This window comes from Salmo salar, chromosome ssa09 (genome assembly GCF_905237065.1).
Source record: "Salmo salar chromosome ssa09, Ssal_v3.1, whole genome shotgun sequence".
Taxonomy (NCBI): Eukaryota; Metazoa; Chordata; class Actinopteri; order Salmoniformes; family Salmonidae; genus Salmo; species Salmo salar.
Genome location: NC_059450.1, coordinates 56,162,261 through 56,186,380, shown reverse-complemented (window position 1 = coordinate 56,186,380; position 24,120 = coordinate 56,162,261). Strand labels below are relative to the sequence as shown.

The following is a 24,120-nucleotide window of genomic DNA, read 5'->3' as shown; positions in this document are numbered from 1 at the left end:
GAGATACATATTTCCCACAGATCACACAGACCCACAAAGAATTTGAAAACAAATCAAACACTGATAAACTCCCATTTCTGTGAAATACTACAGTGTGCAATCACAGCAGCAAGACTTGTGGCCCATTGCCATGAGAAAAGGGCAACCAAATCTTTGTGCTTTGACCCCTAAAACCATTAGGATGATCAATTCCATTCTAATAAGAAAACATCTGGAACAAAGGCCCCTAATAGCAGACAGCTGCTGGGCAAAATGGGATAATTAGGTTTGGGCTGAGAGATGCTGACTAATGCAGGCAATTTTGGAAATGCACTGTCAATCCCTAAAACAAAACACACTGAATATTTAATATATATTTCATATCTCTTCTATTAATTATGACAGAGTGATATCAGTAATAGCTGTGGGTGAGTGCAAGAGTGTGAGTATCCCAATGCCACACAGAGACAGAGAGAGAATACTACTGTGTTAAGGTTTGCTATGACAAATGCTTATTGAGCAGCATCAAAATTGGTCAATTAAGGGGGGAAAGCTGCTTTCAGGTAATGTTTCATCTTATTAAATAAGGTATAAATCAATCTTCAGGAATGTGAGGCGTTCATGGCTTTTAATGATTGTGTGTGCGCTTGCATGGGTGGGTGGTAGAGAAAGATAGGGATACGCTTCCATTTATGGACATAGATACAGTACACTTACCATTCAGATATTCATGTGACATAGAGAACATTGTGTGATTAGAAAAGCTAAACAAAAGCAGTCCAGAGTCCACCTCCTAAAAGTCAATGCGAGAGGCAGACAATTAAGGCCCAAGCATACAAAAAGGAAGAATAGAGGATAGGCAGCAGGAAAACTTGGTAATTCACTGGCTATACAAGTCTTTGGTAATCATTAATACATATAATTTACCTTAACAAAGTATGCGGTGTAGTATACCATCAGCTTCTCAGAGAAACCCAATTTGTATTACCACGAACCATTCATTATATCTAATGTGAATACGGCGAGGAAATCCTTCTCTCTCTCCCTCAAAGACGCCCTTTTCAATGTCTATACAAGTACGCCTTTTCTTCTCCCACATAACAGACGTAATGTTCTCTTGCTTTCGTGTTGTAGTATTTTATCATGATTCAATGTAACACAACATCTCAATTCACCTGTGTGAAATAGAAGAGAGAATAGCGCGTCTATCCCTACTCAGACACTCAACAGCGAAGGTAGAGGTCAAATTGACTAGACTTTGCCACAACTATCTTCATTCAATATGTGTAACCTGTGCAGCTTTGCCCGTATTTTGACATATTATGCATTTTTGGTTGGGTATACAAATATGGCAAACAGTTTCAGTCATTCATTAACTTTGCTCTAATTCCTGGAAATCAGGCTCCCTTGAGAGGTACTTCTGTTTAAAAGGGGAGGTATCTGAATACCAAAAGAGATGCATTAGCATAGAATAGACAGTTTGGGGAATAGGAGGAAATAGCAAGTTTTGACAGCAGCAGCAGACAGCAGCAGATATGACAGAACATTATTCCACAGAGAACATGACAATGTTGGTAAAGAAGCCTCCCAACTAACAGTAATTGGTTTTAAAATAATATAAGTCATTATCGTTATGGAGGCTTGTTCAGAAACGCAAACAGAGGGGAAAACATTTCACTAGAGGCTTGGGCTGAACTGCTTAACCAAAAACCATGAGGAGATGAAAGGAGCAATTCAAAGGACAATTTTGGTTTGTTTTTATCAGAATAAGCTTTTGAGATGTTGCTGTTATGCTCGGCAACAAGATTTTTCTTCTTCATTTTTTAATATTTTGTTGTGGAAATGCAAGCTTATACCTGACACTGAGCTCCTAGAGGGGACTTACAAACAATTTGGCAAACAACATGATATAGCATGATTCATAGGTGAGGGGCTACAGATGAGAAAAATCTGAGGGGGGCAGACTAAAAGCTCAATGTGATTGATGTCCATTTACCTGCTAAGTCTATATCCCACATCAAGGACATCGCCATTTCATGAAACACTTAAATAACCTTATGGGCAATATTTAGTAATTGGTTCCCATTCTAAAGAAATGCGTTATACGTTTTTTACACCAACTAGTGGAGTAGTATGACGGCCCTATTCTGTCTGTCAAGCTTCGACCGAAAAAGACAAGATGGATATTTTTACGTTTTTTAACTCATATTCCATTTGGCACAGACGCCTGAAGAAAACAGAATTGCCATATGGCTGTGTTTTAAAAATGTATGTGGCATGATGGTGGTGGGCACCTGAGCAGAGGGGGGCTTTGGCGGGTGAGACGGCATCTGCGCCATTGTGTCCCCGTTTGAGGAGAAACACATGACATCCACAAACAAGCCTGCTGCCAGGCTACGCCAGCCTTACCTACCCACCTATTGCACGGCTCTACTACACACTCATATGTGGCTCTGAATCAGTCCTGTATTTATTTCGTTTTTACATTTATTTAACCAGGCAAGTCAGTTAAGAACAAATTCTTATTTACAATTACGGCCTACCAAAAGGCAAAATGCCTCCTGCGGGGATGGGATAAAAAGGAAAAAAAATATATATATTAATATAGGACTAAACACATCACGACAAGAGAGACAACATTACATAAAGTTAGAAAACAACATAGCAAAGCAGCAACACATGACAACACACCATGGTAGAAACACAACATGACAACAACAGCAGAAAACATGTAACAAATATTATTGGCCAATATCAGGAGCCTCAATACCCAAATACAGACAGACGAATGGAGGGATAGATAGATTAGATTAATATATAAGATAGATAGATACTACAGATAGATATACACCACAGATAGATAGATATACACCACAGATAGATATACACCACAGATAGATAGATATACACCACAGATAGATAGATATACACCACAGATAGATAGATAGAAATAGAGTAGTGCCCTCTGCCATGCTGTGCCAGCCACATCTCCACTACACTCGTGTGACACTGAATTAGTCTCTGTATCAGGAACATTCAATACCCAAACACAGGGTGGAATGAGATACATAGAGATGACAGAAGCTATGTGCCCAGAAAAACATAGTTTGATCAGGGGGCTCAATACCCAGATACAGGGATTCAATGGAATAGTTATATAGGTGGATATAGAGACATGAGATTTTGATTTGTGCAGCTATGAGACCACTAACATGTTTTTATAGTGAGGAGTGTGTTTTCTTCATTCGTCACACTGGCGCCACAGATAAATTATTCAGGTCCGATTACATAAATGTCTGGTCAATATGTGGGGCCTTGTCGATAACAGGCGAGGTTGTGTTACGTTGAGCTTCCTCACTGTCGTGCCATTGTGTTTGAGACTTGTGAGGCTTAAGAACAAAAGCAGAGCAGAACATATCTGTCTGCAATGTTAGAGGCCATCTTGGTTGTGGTGTTTTCAGAGAAAAAATTAAGCGGTGAAGAATCTGTTTTCTTGTTGTTTTTTTCAACTGCAAAGTGAGGCTGATCGGTGTATCGATCGGTGAAAGATGGATCCATTTGAATGCTGTTGAGGCGTTTTACACTTATTCTCCTCTTTAAAGATCAGACAACTTCTTACAAATGGCATAAGGGAGCCAGACATAGTGTTGCGGTGTGTGTGTGTGTGTGTGTGTGTGTGTGTGTGTGTGTAGGCTGCTAGGTAGAACAAAACCTATTTGGTCAATTCCATAGCAACATTGTGACTTTTCCCCTACCTTTTTCCTCTCTTTTGCACCATGGAGAGTTCAATAGACTTCTATTGCCATCTTGCGGCAACCTCCAGTACTTCACCTCAGAGACAGAAAGCTGCTGACCACCATCAACACTCTAATGTGAATAAATATCTAAAGACAGTGTTTATAGCAAAGGCAAGCGATACAGACAATACGTCGTCGGCATGCGTACACAGACAGAGGCCAATGTGAAAGTATCTTTGTCATAATTAAAAATGGAGCCAACAGAGGGCTGGCCTGCTTCTAGCTCTTAGGAAACTTTGCAGTATTTTATTTTAAAAGGATTTCGCTACCCCCGCAATAACATCTGCTAAACACATGTGTATGTGACCAATACAATTTGATTAGATTTGATTTGATAAATACCTCTAGTGTCAAAACAGTGTACTGTTTTGTCTTGGTATGTACGCCTGAAAGTTATGCGGAAGGGGGGACTCCCAGCTCTTCAGGCTCTCTTGCTAGGCGGACGACACAAAAGGAGAAGTCGTAAAACTTCAAAGCGGACATTTTAACCGTGCAACCCATCTCTCTCGGGCGCCCTTAAAAGGGAAAACTGCAAAGGAAGAAATTATACCGCTGAGTCACCCAGCCTTGATCAGATCACCGATCATTACAGGCAACCGGGGAACTGTCTGGGAATCAGTGGAAGCAGTGCTGTTGATGAGGCGATTATGGGGCTTACTTACTTCCTGTGCGGATGGTATGACAGCAGTGGAGCATGTTGGAGGAGACTGGAAGGGAGTAGGCAAGGTACACCTTGCTAGAGATGTGCCGGGTGGGCTTATTGACTGCGGCGGGGGCAAATAAGGGGAGCTCCAAGAAGAGTTGGGAGGGGTTAAGAGGGGACATTATGATATATCAGCCAGCATTGCTGTGGCTCTTTCCACCTCCACCTTTTCCACCCCCGAGCTGGAGTGACTTTGGTTTAGCCCAGAAATGTCCTTATGACCTGATGCCTCTGGGTCAGTGAGTCAAACAAACAACAACTAAGAGTCTCTCTAGGATGATGTAAAGTATCTACCTCCTCCTCCACGCAACTGGCTGGACTCAGTGGTGAAATCAACAGATGTTTTGAACTGCTGCCCAGTGCACACGCACACACACGCACTCCTGTGACCGCTGCCCGCAGTCGAAGGCAAAGCCAAACATGCACCGCCATAGTGGAGTTGTAATGAGTTTGGCATGGGCAACAGAGCATCACGGGAGGGGATAGAGTCAGACAAGGTTAGGGAAAGGACTACTCAGTTTTCACACATCGACAATACATACACACCGACACACACACATACACAGGCGACGTGATATACTAAGAGAGACATCTCTAGTAATCACCCACCACCTTGCATAAAAAAAACATGGCCGTAAAACACAAAACAAATAACTTACTAAATATAAACATTTGTGGCGGGGGAGGGTAGGAGCCAATCCTTCCCTCCACCGGGGGGCACCAACTGAATCAAGCCAGTCCAAACGACCATAAAAAGCGAAGGGGTACACTGAATTTCACAGCTGTGTGAACAGTTAAAGCAGAGGAGGCCGGGGATGCTGTGGTGGAATCACAGACAGAGAGACGAGTTGTAAAAATATGCCATAAAGTTTATGGAGCCTAATGCAGCCTGCAGGAGCACCCTGTGGAGCCGGCGTGCCATGTAGTGTGTTAGAGAGAGCCGTGGGGAGATGAACCACTGAGCGCGTAGGCAGTGTTCACCCAGCCCCATTACTGACAGCCCCAATATCTCGAACACACACACACACACACACACACAAACACACACACACAGAAAGAAAAAGCAGGCACATACACACTTCTTTTTTTTCTGTGTTTGTCTCAATATAGTCTTGCTCTCTCCCTCTATCTTTGACTCTGGCTCTTTCTCTCCATCAGACTCCCTCTTCCTCTTCTCCTTAATATCCAAATTCGAGAGAAGAGGACATGTTCAAGTCATGATGTTGCTGCAGGGCCAATGACAGTGCTACTTACAAACACAAGGTCATCAACACACACACACACACACACACACACACACACACACACACACACACACACAATATGCTTTCAATATCAGCATACCATGTCCACTCCAGACGCCCTTTCATGTTCCCTTCAAAATAATGAGATCCAGCTCTCTACCTTTGAAAGCATGAAGCCTGATTGTCTCTCTTCCTTTGAAAATATATGTATTTTGCCTTCAGAAAGTATTCATACCCCTTCACTTATTCCACCTTCTGTTGTGTTACAGCCTGAATTCAAAATGGATTAAAAAAAACAGGGAAACATGTTATTAGACATTTTTGCAAATGTATTGAAAGTGAAATACAGAAATATCTCATTAACATAAGTATACACCCCTGAGTCAATACATGTTAGAATCCAATTTGGCAGTGATTACAGATGTGAGACTTTCTGGGTAAGTCTCTAAGAGCTTTGCACACCTGTATTGCACAATATTTGCACATTATTTATTTTTTTATTCTTCAAGCTCTGTCAAGTTGGTTGTTGATCACTGCCGGACAGCCATTTTCAAGTCTTCAAGTCAGACTGAACCAGGTTTTCCTCTAGGATTTTGCCTGTGCTTAGCTCTTTTCCGTTTCTTTTTATCCTAAAAAAACTCCCTAGTTCTTGCCAATGACAAGCATACCCATAAAATTATGCAGCCACTACCATGCTTTAAAAGATGAGCACTCAGTGGTACTCTGATGTGTTGTTTTGGAATTGCCCCAAACATAACTCTTTGTATTCAGGACAAAACATTTATTTATTTCACAATTTTTTTTGCAGTTTTAAAATATTTTGGAATATTTTTATTCTGTACAGGCTTCCTTCTTTTCACTTAGGTTGGTATTGTGGAGTAACTACAATGTTGTTGATCTTTCCTCAGTTTTGTCCTATAACAGACATTAAACTCTAACTGTTTTAAAGTCACCATTGGACCCATGGTGAAATCCCTGAGGGGTTTCCTTCCTCTCCGGCAACTAAGTTAGGAAGGACACCTGTATCTTTGTAGTGACTGGGTGTATTGACACACCATCCAAAGTGTAATTAAGAACTTCACCTTGCTCAAAGGGATATTCAATGTCTGCTACTTTATTTTTACCCATCTACCAATAGGTGCACTTCTTGGAAAACTTCCCTGGTCTTTTGTGGTTGAATCTGTGTTTGAAATTCACTGCTTGATCTGAATCTGAATCGATTGAGGGACCTTACAGATAATTGTATGTGTGGGGTACAGAGATCAGGTAATCATTAAAAACATTATTTTTGCACACAGTGTGTCCATGCAACTTATTGTGACTTGTTAAGCACATTTTTACTAATAGAAAAAGTCAAGGTGTGTGAATACTTTCTGAAGGCACTGTATTTAGTATAATGCAGTGGTTGGGAAAGGAGAGTATAGATGAGAGAACAGGGGTAAGGAGAGAAAAGAAGAGGAGAGGGGAGGTGAGGTGAGAAGAGATAAGAAGAAAAAAGATCATCACACTTAAAAGAGAAGGGACTTCTCCGCTTTTTCTCTGCAGTGGGAGTTGGGGAGTGTGTTCACTCAGAGGTTCCTCCCACGAGTTACGCTGCTACCTACCACAGCTCAGAATCATGTTCTATATTTGTTGCACTTTACCTCTCCCACAGTTACACTCATCTTACGACCAAGGTGGGCGTTTGAAGACAGGAACATTTCAGTTGAATCTAGTGAAAGGTTAGCCAAGCCAAGCATGGAAAATAATCTAGGCGAAATGCTGCAAATATGTTGCAAACAATAGTATATTAATAGTGTAGTAGTAATACAGTATACAACAGTAGAATAGAGTGCATTCGGAACGTATTCAGCCCCCTTACCTTTTTCCACATTATCTTATGTTACAGCCTTATTCTAAAATTGATTAAATACATTTTCTTCCTCATCAATATACACACAATAACCTAGAATGACAAAGCGAAAACAGTTTTTTAGAAATGTTTCAAATGTATTAAAAATAAAAAACAGAAATACCTTACTTATGTAAGTATTCAGACCCTTTGCCATGAGACTGTGAATAGAGCTTAGGTGCATCCTGTTTCCATTGATCATCCTTGAGATGTTTCTATAACTTGATTGGAGTCCACCTGTGATAAATTCATGTAACGGTCGTCGTATGGAGTAGACCAAGGCGCAGCGGGTTGAGTGCTCATATTACTTTTATTGAACACTGAAAAAAACAAAACAAGAAAACGAACGAATGCACAGCTATGCAGAAACAACTTCCCACAAAAGACAGGTGAAAACAGGGCTACCTAAGTATGACTCCCAATCAGCAACAACGATGTACAGCTGTTCCTGATTGAGAGCCATACCAGGCCAACAAAGAAATACACAACATAGAAAACCCATAGAAATACAAAACATAGAACAATCACCAAAAACCCCGGAACACATAAAACAAACACCCCTCTTACATAAATACATAACCCAACAAACCCCGAACCACATAAAACAAACACCCCCTGCCACGTCCTGACCAAACTACAATAACAAATAACCCCTTTACTGGTCAGGACGTGACAATTCAATTGATTGGACATGATTTGGAAAGGCACATACTGTACCTGTCTATATAAGGTCTCACAATTGACAGTGCATATCAGAGCAAAAACCAAGCCATGAGGTCGAACAAATTGTAAGTAGAGCTCAGAGACAGGATTGTTGAACTAGCTGTGCAAAGACGCTCCCCATCCAACCTGACAGAGCTTGACAGGATCTGCAGAGATGAATGGGAGAATACCCAAATACAGGTGTGCCAAGCTTATAGCGTCATACCCAAGAAGACTCAAGTCTTTAATCGATGCCAAAAGTGCTTCAACAAAGTACTGAGTTAAGGGTCTGAATACTTATGTAAATGTTATATTTGCAAACATTTCTAAAAACCTGTTGTGCTTTGTCATTATGGGGTATTGTGTGTAAATTGATGAGTGAAAAAAGCAATTTAATCCATTTTAGAATAGAAAAGTCATGGGGTCTGAATACTTTCCGAATGCACTGTATATTGGAAGAATAAACAGGCACTGAAACATTTGTTTTTTGTTCGGTTGAAACATCCAACTTGGAGTGACAGAACAGCTACAATGCCATGTATACAAGAGAGAAAGTTAATAAATAGCATGTCTCGTCAAGAGGCAGAAATGCAAACTCCTGCACAATGCTGTTTAATTCAATTCATGAGCACTATATTTAAATCCCTTTGCTCTCTCAAAACCAATATGCTGCCGAATTCCGACAGACTCAACAGACGTAGAAATAACCTAGAAAAGGTCTCCGAATTGTATAAAGCATGAATCAATCAGATCTACACTTGACATTTCTGAATTAGAGTTGGACTGAAAGACATTAAAATTGTATGCCAAAAGGTGTCTGCGTACCAAGTTTCTATATTGAAGTATTAATAAAGGGCTCGGGGGAAGAGCGAGGGGACAAATGAAAATTAATATTGTTTTACTGTCAATCCATGCTGAGCCCTGGGAAACTTGAATATGATTGATGGCCTAGCGCACAACACAAACACCACTGATCTACACACTCAATAAAGGCCTAATGTCGCTGCATTGCTGATGTTATAGCAGGGAATCATAGGCTTATAGACAGTACAATATGGCTTGAAGAAGATAGACGTGTTGTTTGTAATGACTGAAATGATCCCAGTAGAGCAGTGGTTCCCAAACTTTTTATAGTCCAGTACCCCTTCAAACATTCAACCTCCAGCTGCATACCCCCTCTAGCACCAGGGTCAGCGCACTCTCAAATGTTGTTTTTTGACATCATTGTAAGCCTGCAGCACACACACTATACGATGCATTTATTAAACTTAAGAATGAGTGTGAGTTGTCACAACCCGGCTCTTAAAGCTCTTATAGGACCAGGGCACAAATAATAATATGATAATAATCAAGAATTTAGCTCTTTATTTAACCATCTTACATACAAAACCTTATTTGTTCATCGAAAATTGTGAATAACTCACCACAGGTTAATGAGAAGGATGCACATAACTCTGCAATGTTGGGTTGTATTGGAGAGACTCTCAGTCTTAAATCATTTTCCACACAGTCTGTGCCTGTATTTAGTTCATGCAGTGAGGTCCGAGCATCCACTCTCACATAGGTACGTGGTTGCAAAGGGCATCAGTATCTTAACAGCGCGATTTGCCACGGCATAATACTCTGAGCGCAGCCCAATCCAGAAATCTGTCAGTGGCATCTGATTAAATTCAATTGTCACAGAACCACTTTGTCACAGAACCACTGGAAGCAGGGCATGAAAGGGGTAACGAATTCAGTTGTTTGTGTCATACATTTCGGAAAAGTACCAGCGTAAGTGCGTACCTAACTCACTCAGGTGCTTCGCTTTATCACAATTGACATTGTCCGTAAGATTGAGTTAATTTGCACACAAAAAAATCATACAATGATGGAAAGACCTGTGGGTTGTCCTTGTTAGAGCTCCAACTTCTTAATCATAGCCTCAATTTTGTCCCACACATTGAATATAGTTGCGAAGAGTCCCTGTAATCCTAGATTCAGATCATTCAGGCGAGAAAAAACAACACCCAGATAGGCCAGTTGTGTGAAAAACTCGTCATCATGCAAGCGGTCAGACAAGTGAAAATGATGGTCAGTAAAGGAAACTTTAAGCTAGTCTCTCAATTAAAAAAAAAGTTTCAATACTTTTCCCCTTGACAACCAGCGCACTTCTTTCTGTATGTTGTAAAAAAGTTACATGGTCGCTGCCCATATCATTGCATAGTGCAGAAAATACACGAGAGTTCAGAAGCCTTGCTTTAACAAAGTTAACCATTTTCACTGTAGTGAACAAAACGTCTTTCAAGCTGTCAGGCATTCCTTTGGCAGCAAGAGCCTCTCGGTTGATGCTGCAGCGTACCCAAGTGGCGCCGGGAGCAACTGCTTGCACGCGCGTTACCACTCCACTATGTCGCCCTGTCATGGCTTTTGCATCATCAGTACAGATACCAACATGAGCAGCAGCTACGTCTGGCTACATACGGACCGTTAGTGGAATTCCCGTGAGAGAGTAACGGTTAATGTGATTGGATGTTAATTATTTGACTAGGCTACCTGTATTTGACATTGTGTTGTTATTTTGCATAACACTAGATGGTTTAATTACATTTTTGGTAGTGAAACAAGGCTACTCAAGCGAGAGAAAAATCTCACCCAAATGTATAGCCCCGTTGGAAAATATAAATGGACTGTTTGAAAACGTGAAGAAAAACGTATTCCTTTTTTTTCTCAATGTGAATCACATTTCTATTTGGCGTACCCCCGACGGCATTGCGCGTACCCCCAGTTCGGGAATACCTGCAGTAGAGCATCCCCTGACACTTCGTGAGTAGATATCATCAAAATATCACCTCAACAGGTCAAATATAAAACATAAAAGTCATACACATTGCATTTGGAAAAGCACATGACAGCCCAATTGGAGTTTGCCAAAAGGCACTTAAAAGACCCTCAGACCATGACAAACAAGATTCTCTGGTCTGATTAAACCAAGATTTAACGCTTTGGCCTGAATGCCAAGCATCACGTCTGGAGGAAACCTGGCACCATTCCTACGGGTAAGCATGGTGGTGGCAGCATCATGCTGTGGGGATTTTTTTCACCGGCAGGGAATGGGGGACTAGTCAGGATCGACGAAAAGATGAACAGAGATATCCTTAATCAAAACCTGCTCCAGAGCTCTCAGGACCTTTGACTGGAGCAAAGGTTCACCTTCCAACAGGACAACGACCCTAAGCACACAGCCAAGACAATGCAGGAGCGGGTTCAGGACAAGTCTCTGAATGTCCTTGAGTGGCCTAGCCAAAGCCCGGATTTGAACCGGATCGAACATCTCTGGAGAATCCTGAAAATAGCTGTGCACTGACGCTCCCCATCCAACCTGACAGAGTCTGAGAAAAATGTATAAAAAAACAGTTTTTGCTTTGTCATTATGTGGTATTGTGTGTACTGTAGATTGATGAGGGGAAAAAACTATTTAATAAATTAAGTCTATAACAAATCAAAACGTGGAGTAAAGGGAAGGCGTCTAAATAATTCCTGAATCCACTCCCATGTAATCAACTACATGACTCTCTAAGACATCAATGTGTTTTAGTAATGGGAAAAACAATGGTTTGATACTGCCCAAAATCTACAAACTTACAGAGGAAAAGAGGCATGGTTTGATACTCCAAAAATCACTTGAATTATCTTTTTGTCAACTTTAAATGTCATCCCAAAAAAGTCCTCGCAAAGATACTGTCTCACAACACATTTAAAACCGGTGATCTAAATATTCAACTGGAATCCATACTGAACACTAGCCAGGGGCAGGCGGGGATACAGTTCTTCTTTGCCAGTCTTTCAAAGCACCAAGGACATGTGCCACATCAACTCTGCTTGGCGGTCCACACACAGTTTAATAGCCTATTTCCAATCAAATGTTATTTGTCACATGCGCCGAATACAACAGGTGTAGACCTTACAGTGAAATGCTTACTTACATGCCCTTAACCAACAATGCAGTTTTCAGAAAATACCAAAAAAAAGTGAGAGATAAGAATAACAAACGATTAAAGAGTAGCAGTAAATAACAATAGTGAGACTATATACAGGTGGTAACGGTACAGAGTCAATGTGCTGGGCACCGGTGTCAATGTAATTGAGGTAATACGTACAGTTGAAGTCGGAAGTTAACATACACCTAGGTTGGAGTCATTAAAACTCGTTTTCAACCACTCCACAAATTTCTTGTTAACAAACTATAGTTTTGGCAAGTCGGTTAGGACATCTACTTTGTGCATGACAAAAGTAACTTTTCCAACAATTGTTTACAGACAGATTATTTCACTTATAATTCACTGTATCACAACTCCAGTGGGTCAGACGTTTACATACACTAAGTTGACTGTGCCTTTAAACATCTTGGAAAATTCCAGAAAATGATGTCATGGCTTTAGAAGCTTCTGATAGGCTAATTGACATCATTTGAGTCATTTGGAGGAGCACATGTGGATGTATTTCAAGGCCTAACTTCAAACTCAGTGCCTCTTACTTGACATCATGGGAAAATCAAAAGAAATCAGCCAAGACCTCAGAAAAACAATTGTAGACCTCCACAAGTCTGGTTCATCCTTGGGAGCAATTTCCAAACACCTGAAGGTACCACGTTCATCTGTACAAACAATAGTACGCAAGTATTAACACCGTGGGACCATGCAGCCGTCATACAGCTCAGGAAGGAGACGCGTTCTGTCTCCTAGAGATGAACGTACTTTGATATGAAAAGTGAAAATCAATCCCAGAACAACAGCAAAGGACCTTGTGAAGATGCTGGAGGAAACGGGTACAAAAGTATCTATATCCACAGTAAAACTAGTCTTATATTGACATAACCGGAAAGGCCGCTCAGCAAGGAAGAAGCCACTGCTCCAAAACCTCCATAAAAAAAACAGACTACGGTTTGCAACAAAGATCGTACTTTTTGGAGAAACGTCCTCTGGTCTGATGAAACAAAAATAGAACTGTTTGGCCATAATGACCATCGTTATGTTTGGAGGATAAAGGGGGATGCTTGCAAGCCGAAGAACACCATCCCAACCGTGAAGCACGGCGGTGGCAGCATCATGTTGTGGGGGTGCTTTGCTGCAGGAGGGACTGGTGCACTTCACAAAATAGATGGCATCATAAGGGAGGAAAATGATGTGGATATATTGAAGCAACATGTCAAGACATCAGTCAGGAAGTTAAAGCTTGGTCGCAAATGGGTCTTCCAAATGAACAATGACCCCAAGCATACTTCCAAAGTTCTGGAAAAATGGCTAAAGGATAACAAGTTCAAGATATTGGAGTGGCCATCATAAGCCCTGACCTCAATCGTATAGAATATACAATCCTATATAGAATATACAATGCTACCAAATACGAATTGAGTGTATGTAAACTTCTGACCCACTGGGAATGTGATGAAAGAAATTAAAGGTGAAATAAATCATTCTCTCTACAATTATTCTGACACTTCACATTCTTAAAATAAAGTGGTGATCCTAACTGACCGAAGACAGGGCATTTTTACTCAGATTAAATGTCAGGAATTGTGAAAAACTGAGTTATATGTACTTGGCTAAGGTGTATGTAAACTTCCGACTTCAACTGTACATGTAGATAGAGTTATTAAAGTGACTACGCATAGATAATAAGAGAGAGTAGCACCAGCGTTCCAGAGGGGGGTGGGGGCAGCAATGGAAATCGTCTGGGTAGCAATGTGATTAGCTGTTCAGGAGTCTTAAGGCTTGGGGGTAGAAGCAATTTAGGAGCCTCTTGGACCTAGACTTGGCGCTCTGGAACCGCTTGCCGTGCGGTAGCAGAGACAACAGTCTATGATTAGGGTGGATGGAGTCTTTGACAATTGTTAGAGCCTTCCTCTGACACCACCTACTATAGAGGTTTGGATGGCAGGAAGCTTGGCCCAGTGATGTATTGGGCCATACGCACTACCCTCTGTAGTGCCTTGCGGTCAGAGGCTGAGCAGTTGCCACACCATTTACATTTAAGTCATTTAGCAGACGCTCTTATCCAGAGCGACTTACAGTAGTGAATGCATTAATTTCATCAAAAAAATTTCACGTACTGGTCCCCCGTGGGAATCAAACCCACAACCCTGGCGTTGCAAACACCATGCTCTACCAACTGAGCCACACGGGACCGTGTGGCAGTGATGCAACCCGTCAGGATGCTCTCGATGGTGCAGCTGTAAAACCTTTTGAGGATCTGAGGCCTATGCCAAATCTTTTCAGCCTCTTGAGGGGGAATAGGTTTTGTCGTGCCCTCTTCACGACTGTCTTGGTGTGCTTGGACCATGTTAGTTTGTTGGTGATGTGGACATCAAGGAACTTGGAGCTCTCAACCTGCTCCACCACAGCCCCGTCGAAGAGAATGAGGGCGTGCGCGGTCCTCCTTTTCCTGTAGTCCACAATCATCTCCTTTGTCTTGATCACGTTGAGGGAGAGGTTGTTGTCCTTGCACCACACAGTCAGGCCTCTGACCTCCTCCCTATAGCCTGTCTCATCGTTGTTGGTGATCAGGCCTACCACTGTTGTGTCATCAGCAAACTTAATGATGGTGTTGGAGTCGTGCCTGGCTGTGCAGTCATGAGTGAACAGGGCGTATAGGAGGGGACTGAGCACCCATCCCTGAGAGGCCCCCCGTGTTGGGGGGATGGGGCCACAGTGTCTCCTGATCCCTCCTGTCTCAGCCTCCAGTATTTATGCTGCAGTAGTTTATGTGTCGGGGGGCTAGGGTCAGTCTGTTACATCTGGAGTATTTCTCTTGTCTTATCCGGTGTCCTGTGTGAATTTAAATATGCTCTCTCTAATTCTCTCTTTCTCTCTTTCTTTCTTTCTCTCGGAGGACCTGAGCCCTAGGACCATGCCTCAGGACTACCTGGCATGATGACTCCTTGCTGTCCCCAGTCCACCTGGCCGTGCTGCTGCTCCAGTTTCAACTGTTCTGCCTGCGGCTATGGAACCCTGACCTGTTCACCGGACGTGCTTGCTGCACCCTCGACAACTACTATGATTATTATTATTTGACCATGCTGGTCATTTATGAACATTTTAACATCTTGACCATGTTCTGTTATAATATCCACCCGGCACAGCCAGAAGAGGACTGGCCACCCCTCATAGCCTGGTTCCTCTCTAGGTTTCTTCCTATGTTTTTGGCCTTTCTAGGGAGTTTTTCCTAGGGAGTTTTTCTTAGCCACCATGCTTCTTTCACATGCATTGCTTGCTGTTTGGGGTTTCAGGCTGGGTTTCTGTACAGCACTTTGAGATATCAGCTGATGTACGAAGGGCTATATAAATAAATTTGATTTGATTTGTTGAGGAAGTCCAGGATCCAGTTGCAGAGGGAGGTGTTAAGTCTCAGGGTCCTTAGCTTAGTGATGAGCTTTGAGGGCACTATGGGGTTGAATGCTGAGCTGTAGTCAATGAATAGCATTCTCACATAGGTGTTCCTTTTGTCCAGGTGTGAAAGGGCAGTTTGGAGTGCAATAAAGATTGCGTCATCTGTGGATCTGTTTGTGCGGTATATGCAAATTGGAGTGGGTCTAGGGTTTCTGGGATAATTGTGTTGATGTGAAATAAAAAGTATTTTCAGGCATGTGGGGCTTGGAAGGAAGAGCGGACGAGGGAGGGTGGTATTGGTTTCATTCAGATATTGTTTTTACAAAAGGCCCATCCAAAAACCATTGCTGCTGGTAGCGAGGAAGGGGAGTGAGTGAAATAAGTGGCGGCAGTTGATGCTCCCGCTAACTCTGTCTTTGCAGCCACCCCTCCCTCTATCCATTGAGGCCTTAAACAGAATGAGCAGGAGTGCATCAGGTGACGAAAAGCCTTGGAGTACGTGCCGCGCTTGATATGGCATTGGCCATTTAAATGAGCGGAACAGGCAAAACAAATGCCAAGGTTATCGATTTGCCTGGGAATACAGCCTTCCTCTGGAATACACAGAAACAAAGAGGCGAAATCGGGAGAGAAGCGTAACATTTCAGCTTAAATGAGTACCTACCTCAAAGTGTCTGAGCGCTCTCAATAAACAGATACTGTGCGTCCTCAACTACAGGATAATTAATCGAATACCATTTCATTAAAAGGTTACATGTTAAAAGATTCAAGTTCATGGAAGAATAATCTGTTAATTAAATTGTATAATACACTCAAGCCAATGCCAATCATTAAATATGCTGTCTGCAATATTTTTTATGTCCTTTTCTTCCAACATTCGTTGAATGTCCTTCGCCTCTACTATTGGGGGAAAACTAACTACTCTCTCCAATCACTTCAAAGCTCCATTCTGTCACTAAACTGTTCTAGCGCTCCTTGGGGAGGTCTTGTCAGCCGATACATACAGCTCACTTTCACACCATTAAAAGAGGTCATCCTTAAAAACCGGCCTCGGCCATTTTATACAAGTGAAGAGGTTAGGCCTGCGTCCCAAGAGTGAGCCAGATGTAATTCATTTTTTAAACAACAAGCTTTGTCCATTACTCTGGCAGACGAAAAAAAACATGATTCTCTGAAATAGACCCATTCAGCCATCACCAATCCAACAGACTCCTCCAGTCCCAAAGGTCTGAGGTGTTTTAGGCTCCCTCCTCCCCTCCCTCCCCATCTGTCCCCCTTTCTCACCCCTTGACATATTGTAGGCTGACTAGTATGTTATCTTGGAAATGTGCTCAGTCTCAGGGACGGCTGGTCATGTGAATATCGATCTCCTCCAGTTGATCAGATCAGCTCCTAAAGGGCAGGGCGTGTAACCCCTTAAAATCCATCTCTCTGGAAACAGCGGTACAGGGGACTTCAAGAGCTGCATTCCGACTGGGGCTGCCCTGCCACTGCCTGCGTGTAACTGGTGGTTTATTGAAGTGCCGAGGCAGCTCGCACTAACGCACCACAGGACCAATTGAAACACTGTTGTTCCAAGCGTGGCAGTTGAGTTGTGATGTAAATCATCCTTGTTTTAAAAAGAGATGACCTATGAAGTCATCAAGCTGGTCAATATACACTAGAACTGCAACCAGCCTGTCTGTCCATCTGCCTGTCTATTTACCAGTCTAGTTTGCTAGCAGGCAACTTGACAGTCATCTACTTTGTGGTCCTCATCTTCCCCCGCTAGCTTGATCAACAAAGTGTAAAGGCAGATGAGACACACTCAGCAGTGTCAGAGGTGAATGTGGACACACTGGCCAGACTGAATTAGAGGCAATTCACACCGCCCGCTCCTCCGCCTCCCATTGCGCCTCTACCTGGGGAATGTGCCAGAGAGATTTCATGGCTGAGACAGAGGAATAAGTGTTGCAGGCTCCCTACAGACCCGACAGTACCTTCAGTTCCCCCAGCCCTCCCAACCACCCCGACTGCACAAGGATTCCTCAGAGGTGCCGCACTGACAGTGTGAAAATGGGAATCTTCCAGCCCAATCCGAAGCTAACCGTAGCCACACCAGGCTAACTGAGCTAAACTCCTCTCTTGACTGGTTCTTTAGGTTCTGAGTGGAGCTTTTTAGTCTCTTCAGACTGACAGCTCCCTGCTTTCTCAGTGATAGTTCAGTGTTAGCCTGCTCCATGAGGCACTGATGTGAGTCTGACTGAGGGAGAGGTTAAAGGTCAGAGACTTCAGGGGAAAAGTTACTAGCATCCTCAGATTTTTGAGAAACTTCTGAGTGGCACATTGAGGCAGTTCCAATCTTCAAACTAGGCCTTTGCTGCTCTCGGAAAAACAGTCTTCGTGAAAAACACCTCTATCACAACCTATTTCCTCCGTACAATGAACTCTGTTCCTGCTGATCAAGACAACACATTTCGGTTCGAAACAATGTCTTAAATAATCTACTTTTGCAACAGAAATAACCTGGCAAAAAATAACAGTTTGTCAAAGAATCAACACAAAAAACGGATGTCTGTAGAGCGAGTCAAAAAACAAGAAGGTTTGTCTGGGCCCATCAGTAGACCACAGACCAGGTCTTCTTCATCCAAAATGGCACCCTAATCACTAGGTAATGCACTAGATTTAACCAGGGCCCATAGGGGTCTCAAAAGTATTGCACTACATAGGGAAAATGGTGTCATTTGGTACCCAGCCCAGGTCACAGTGTACTGGTTGGTTTACCTTGTCCTCATTCCCTCTAAGCCTCTGGGCCTCCTTAATCCTGAAGGAGGCTTATGAAAGCAATAAAACGCCATTAAAGGTGACAATTCACACTAGCAAAAAGCAATAAGAGAGCTTTTTTTTCCCAAAAGCCCTGCCCCCAAAAAACGGAATGCCTTCTCACAATAGGCAATAGGGCTTTACGTTGTGAGAAATTGCCAGAGCAGATCTGCAATTACCGTATTACAGTGGCGGATAAATGAAGAAACTTCAGCAGCCCCTTGGACAGTGTATATTTATAAATATTACTAGGGTTGTTTGCGAGCTAGTGGGGGAGAAAAGTGACAGCAACAACACAAACAACGGTGTACATTTCTGAGACATAGGAGATATGCCTTAATGTTGTGGGATTGAGATGGGGTGTTGACAACAAATTCAGATGTATTGCGGCGAATACCCCACCGCTAAATTAAACCAGGCTGACATTTCTGGAAGGTTGAGGAATAATGCACTCAATATATTTTCCACTGTTCAATCAGCAAACGCATTGTGTGCATGTGTGTGTGTGTGTGTGTGTGTGTGTGTGTGTGTGTGTGTGTGTGTGTGTGTGTGTGTGTGTGTGTGTGTAATGCAATCTAATCAAGTGATCGTTTCTCCAGTGTGCTGTCTCAAGGAAAGAACACAATGAAAGCCATTTAGATGCAAAACATTCCAAAAAAACAGATTAGACTGCAGATTATTATTATTTGCCTAAAAACTATTGCTCATCCCTGGTATTACAATATTTAAATGCTAATATGGGTTAGTCTGCAATCCATTTCAAAAAGAGAAACAACTTAGACCAACAAAAGGGCCCCCAGTTCATTTGCAAGGCTGTATAATTTAGAAATCCTTCATTGGAAAAGTGTTCCAATTTGCATGCAAGAATTGTGTCAACAATTTATAGCCTTTCCAAATCACAGCCTATTAGCGATGTCATTGCTGAAAAAAATATGTAAGCCATAAAAAAGATGACCTTACTTGTAGATTCGGGGACAAACTGACTAGGCTAGAATCTTTTAAAAGGGAAAGGAGAAGAAAGGGGAGGGAGGAGAGGGAGAGACGCATGAGAGGAACACGACTCACAAAGCGTAATAATATAAAGGGCGTACTTACCGTGACTTTGCTCCCAGTGATCTGCATGCAGCGGTCAGCGGAGAGGAGTTAATGTGCAAAAAGACAACAAACGGCACAATCATTAGTAGGCCAAGAATGTCCTCTCAAATATAAGAGGTATCAAGCGCACCTTATTCTGACATTACATAGGCTACACACTGTGCTTACACTGCTACATACACTACTAAACACTTATAGGGTAACAGCTGAACTAAAAGTTTAGGGTCCATCATGGTAAGACAGTGTCTGTTCATTTGGCAGCCATTTTGAAAGAATATGGAGTCTCCTGTTCACTTGGCCTCTATGTGAGTCGGTTCCTATTTTCATATTTTTTTATTTGGGGACTGTTTTTATATTTGTGGACTTTAATTAGCCTGTACAGGATCTCAATGTTAATGGCAATATAATATAATATTAAAAAAGATAGTTCAAATTATCTGTATCATGATGATTTAACAAACATTTTCAGGTCAGTTTATTCAGTTTGTTCACAGTCTAACAAACTGTCATTTTGAAAAATGTCAGAATTTGACACAAATCCAATTGTCTTTGCGCTTGATTGATTTCCCATGGAATTAACCCCTAAAATGGCAGTTTTTCCACAGCAAAACAAACAGGTTGCTCTCATCTCCCAAAGGCCAAAATCAATCAGCTGCCATCTGTGCTTGACTTCAGGTGTCAGATTTAGCGACGCCGCGTAGCACCTTGGAGCTCATGCAGTCAGCATGATTTCTGGAGTTTAACCTTGTTATCTGTCAATAGTGGCGGGCAGTGGGGAGCGTTTTCTCTATTACGGCAGCGTGTCTCGCAGTGGGTGGGTGTCTGTCAGCCTAGTAAATGTATTCTAATCTGCAGCTGAGCACAACCCTCTCTCTCGCCCGCCAGCTGCACTCCGAGAAGCACCGTGCAGTGTACACTGATCACAGGAAGTTACAAAGTCACTGCACATCAAGACAGCGAAGACATACTTTCTCTCTCCATCGCTTGATCTCTCTCTCTGCCTCTCATTCCATCTTTCTCTCTCTTTCTCTCAATCACTCGCTCTATCACACTTTCTGTCTTCTCTGCATTCCTTCACTCACTCACTCTCTCGCTCCCTTCTTTCTCTTTCTTCCTCCCTGGCTCTCTGTAGTCGACTGTAATTCCCTCGCTCTCATTCTTTCTCTCGCTCTCTTTATCAATCTCTCTCTCCATCTCCCTCTCCCACTCTCCCATTTGACGCTCGGCTTCCCTCTCCTCTATCAGAGTTTATGGCGGCAATAAAGTCAGTTTTAACTGTGTTGCCGCTTGATCATGTGCACTGTGCTTTTCACCATAAATCCACATTTCCCCAGTCGTCCTCTGATGAATCTAGCGTATCATTGTCTAACTTTGAGGATATCTTCACACGGTCTGGTTATTATCGGGAGAATCGGGACCTTGAATCACATAGAGGTGAGTGACTACTGTCTCCAGCATTGTTCTGGTGTTGTTTTAGAGTTGATAAGACTACATGGTGAGAACATTAAAACATGTTTCTTTTCTGACTTATTGTTTTGGCGGCTTGACCAAAAAGATCAGACATTATCTTGAAAAACCCCAAGTAGCATCACTGTCAGGGAGGAGCTCGAGGGGGAATAGCGCTTTATGTGCTAACATCCATTTCCCCACGCAAGGTAACACCTCATTCTCGCTAAAACTGTGACAGAATTCCTGTAAATTCTAAGAGAAAAAAACGACCTAAAGGTAGTCCTAATAATAATTGGACTAATGCTTGGTTATTGTTGGATGTGTGTATGCTAATGAGCATCTCTAGTGCTCCATTATAGAACAACTCCCTAGTAAACAAACTTCTGAAGGAAATGTCATCAAGAGCGGTGGCATTTATTGATATTCTCCCCTCACTATCATTAGCATTAGCATCATTTCTCATATGGTGTGGGGAAAATAAAGTTATTTATTCATTAGAGAAGATAACAGTGTGACAGGAGAGGAATAACAAGGCTTTCATTCTCTGACGAATTGTCAGGCTTCACTGCGAGAACGGGGTGGCACATTGGTGATTGGTCAAATTACTCTTTGAAATACCAGGGTATTGATGGGGCACGTTGGTAATTGGTCAAATCCCTTTTAAATACCAGCATGTTAATTTCAAATTGTGTTAGTACAAAGGCAGCAAAATGGCTGCTCAATACATTTGACTAGTTGCCCCTCAAGACCCGGCCATCACACTCATCCTCATCGCATCATGAACATTTGAATTGGAACAGGGAAATCATTTGCAAGGTGAGAGAGAAGCAAAGGTTTTTCTATCCCACTCGTAAGAAAATATAAATGATTGCGTTAGTGTGAAAGGCATGCATTTGGCACATTTAATGACACTGGCATACATTTGTCAGAAATAATTTAAGAGAGAACAAAAGAGAAAAGAGCGGAAAAAAAGCACCCCGTGCAAAGTTAATGGCAAAGGACATCCAAACTTGCTGCAAGAGCCATGCTGGATTTCATTGTACAGAGCTCATATTCAAATAAACAGGGTCAATGGCAATATTACAAATCTTCTCCTTTGAAAAGACATTGGCTGCATCCCAAATGGCACCCTATTTCCTATGTAGACTAGCCTCCTATGGGTCCTGGTCATAAGAGGTGCACTGCATAGGTATTAAGGTGTCTTTTGGGACACAGACAGTCTGTGTTTTGTGTTGGGGGATAACTTGAAAGACTCCCACAGATGCATACTGGTAGTAAATGGGAAGAGTTCTCAATCTTGCTCGGTGATAAACTAGAGAGGTCGCAAGACATGAAAAATACAACTCTCAAGAGGAGCCATGTTTGGAGAGAATACACAAACTAATAATCAGCCCCACGCTCCCATTAGCTAGCTAGTATTCTTTTGGCCTAATAGCCTCAGGGAAATATAATACAAGTTAATGGCCATATTTTTCATAGTAGAATGATAATAACAATATATTGGATGAATAGATTTGCCTAGTTAAATAAAGGTTAAATTAAGAAAAATACAAAAATAAAAAGATTGGGGGAATAAATAATTACGACATTATCCAGAACAATAAAGGATAATAACTCTAAATCTCTCTATATATGAACACAAAAAGGATCTCAAAAAGGGTGCATTTGGTTTGGTAGTTAAATCTAAAATGGTGATCCCCTCCCTACACTGGTCCTCAGGTCTGTTGAGACTGACAGTCAAGCAAAAAGGCCAAGGACGTTGGGGACACGTTTGTCGCTCCACTGATATTTGCACTTTATACCTCCATTCCTAATGTAATCATTCTGTGAATTAGCTTAAGCTAAATTTTAGGTAGAGGGAGAGCTGATGGAATTCCCTATTGCCTTACAATATAGATAATAAACAGACAGGTCCCATTGCTTTGATTACATTCTCTTTTTGCCATTCTACTTTATCTATTTCTATGGTCTCTGTTAGTTGGTGGCAATGATCTAGTCGAGAACAGAAAGACACAGGAAAGAGGTGACTTGGTGTGTGAGTGAGTGCACGTTATTAGTAAATTTTTCTGCAAAAGGAAAATTCCCTTGAAAGCAATCAGGCATACAAAGAAGACCTTAAAACTGTTAGAGGAAGAGAACACACAAAGATTTAATTAAGGCACATATTAGTTGTGAAAACACCCCACCACAAGATCCCAAAAATGAACCCATGCAGATATTGTCAGACCATACCATGGTAATATCCAATCTAGTACCATGTCTCAATTTCCCTCTATCACGTCTCAATTACGGATTATTAGTAGCGAGCAAGTAGTTAAATCACAAAAAAATGTATTACATTTTTTTTGCCTTAGTCCTTCAAGTATGAACAAAAACCATCCTTGAAAAGGCACACAATCACACTGCGCTCACCAAAACATATTAATCCAAAATGGCAACTCTATTCCATATATAGTGCACTACTTTTGACCACGGCCCATAGGGCTCTGGTGAAAAGTAGAGCACAAGATAGGGAAAAGGGTGCCATTTGGGACATAGACTAACCTACAGCATACTCTTCACCTACAGGAGTCTAATTGGCCAGAGTAATGTTGTGTCTATCATTATTTACAGAAACCAGTAGGGATGGATTGGGTTTCTAACAGGGGGTGGGGATTTGCTCTGCCATGTTGAAGACAGGCACTTATCACACAGAAACACATCTGTCCCCTGGACGGCTAAGCTCTCCTACCCTGTCATAGTGGTGTGTGTGTGTGTGTGTGTGTGTGTGTGTGTGTGTGTGTGTGTGTGTGTGTGTGTGTGTGTGTGTGTGTGTGTGTGTGTGTGTGTGTGTGTTTGCGCAAGTGTCTGTGTCTCTATATTCTATTCTGAAATCCATTCAACGGGCTCCCACCTACAGGGCCTATAGAATGTGAGGGGTAGGGAGGATGCTGAAAGACAGCCGAGCCCTACTCCCTTTCACCCAGACAGAGGATACTGTTAATTTGAATAATATAGCAGTGCTCACACAGCATAATGGGCCCAGTGAAGAATTCAATAATCTATGATCATCATCATCATTATTAATAATGCCACTTAATTACCATAACAA

At 42.1% G+C, this 24,120-nt stretch overlaps 1 protein-coding gene across 5 annotated transcripts in view; it reads right to left on the bottom strand.

The window, feature by feature from the left end:
* Positions 1 to 24,120, bottom strand: part of LOC106611507 (protein diaphanous homolog 2) — a 687,763-nt gene that overhangs the window by 620,869 nt on the left and 42,774 nt on the right. For 4 of the 5 annotated variants that reach the window (XM_014211777.2, XM_014211774.2, XM_014211778.2 and 1 more), the window contains one exon: positions 19,581 to 19,601. The exons of the other annotated variant lie outside the window; for it this stretch is intronic. In XM_014211777.2, the coding sequence (XP_014067252.1) occupies positions 19,581 to 19,601 (21 nt within the window). The remainder of the gene's footprint in view (positions 1 to 19,580; positions 19,602 to 24,120) is intronic. 5 annotated transcript variants of the gene reach the window in all.